General features: G+C 36.9%; 1 protein-coding gene across 1 annotated transcript; it reads right to left on the minus strand.

The window, feature by feature from the left end:
* Nucleotides 1–86: 86 nt before the first annotated feature.
* Nucleotides 87–947, minus strand: LOC117116788. The gene is made up of 2 exons (XM_033260883.1): nt 677–947; nt 87–502 (listed from the first exon to the last, which is right to left on the minus strand). Exons 1-2 carry the CDS (start codon nt 915–917, stop codon nt 201–203), a joined length of 543 nt encoding a protein of 180 aa, XP_033116774.1. The 5' UTR covers nt 918–947; the 3' UTR covers nt 87–200.
* Nucleotides 948–961: the final 14 nt, after the last annotated feature.

A 961-nucleotide genomic window follows, 5' to 3' on the forward strand; every position in this document is an offset into this window, starting at 1 on the left:
AAGTCCCACTTTTCAGATCAATGTGTCCCTCTTTTTAACATTCAGTGGTTGGAATGTCTGATTATGTAGGCCTAGGCCTATAAATTATGTATTATTAAGTAAAAATTAAATAAAATGTTGTCATCGGTTTGTTTACATTTTATACGATTGTTCAAAGAAATACAAATCTGAATAAATCGTATTTGTCAATTTTAGTAGGCCTATAGAAAAACTATAATTGTGAACATACGATTAACAGGCAAAAGTGTTTCAATGGTTTGGTTCACGAACTCCTGGATGCTGTCATCATGGCTCTCGGCAACTTCTGGAGCGGGTCGCAGTAATTCGTCATCAGAATCGTCTACTATAGCCTTCTTTGGAGTGGGTACATCATCAGCATCGTCGACTACTTCTACTCTAGCCTTCTTTGGAGCGGGTAATTCATCGTCGACATCATCAACATTGCCATCTGACTCCTGAATGTTGTCATCATGATTCGCAATGACTGCTTTTGTTGTCGTGTCTGAAATAATGAAAAGATAAACATAAGTACAATGACAATTGACGACTTTCCATTCCCATGCATATGTATACTGTGGTAAACATGGTAATAAAGAATATCTTATATTTAATTATCGTACATAGAACACGATTGTACACGTGACAATAAAAAGAATATCTTATATTAAAAACTTACCAGTTGTACTGTTTTTGGTCTTCCAAAAATCAGCATCCAAGTCGACGAGCTCCGAGTTGTCATTTGATAGGGCTATAATTTGACATGTCAGGTGCTTTCCGCTGTATGTGATGTCTACGACACCATTCACTTTTACTTCTCCATGAAGTTTCTTTGTAGGCACTATGCTAGTACTCTCGTCAAACTCAAAATAAACGAGTGCTTCCGTTGGAACTTTAGTTGACAGGCGGCGAGCAGACATGATGATAATAATGATTTCAGTACAGTTTCATTCAATTGCGAGAT

This window comes from Anneissia japonica, unplaced genomic scaffold, assembly GCF_011630105.1.
Source record: "Anneissia japonica isolate Jap-2015-1 unplaced genomic scaffold, ASM1163010v1 scaffold43751_len954_cov113, whole genome shotgun sequence".
Taxonomy (NCBI): Eukaryota; Metazoa; Echinodermata; class Crinoidea; order Comatulida; family Comatulidae; genus Anneissia; species Anneissia japonica.

Bases quoted from the DNA above. Each gene is read 5' to 3' on its own strand.
- LOC117116788 (XM_033260883.1), bottom strand. From the start codon at position 917: ATGTCTGCTCGCCGCCTGTCAACTAAAGTTCCAACGGAAGCACTCGTT. The intron at 503-676 runs GTAAGTTTTTAA...TCATTATTTCAG, and splicing joins GACCAAAAACAGTACAACTG to ACACGACAACAAAAGCAGTC.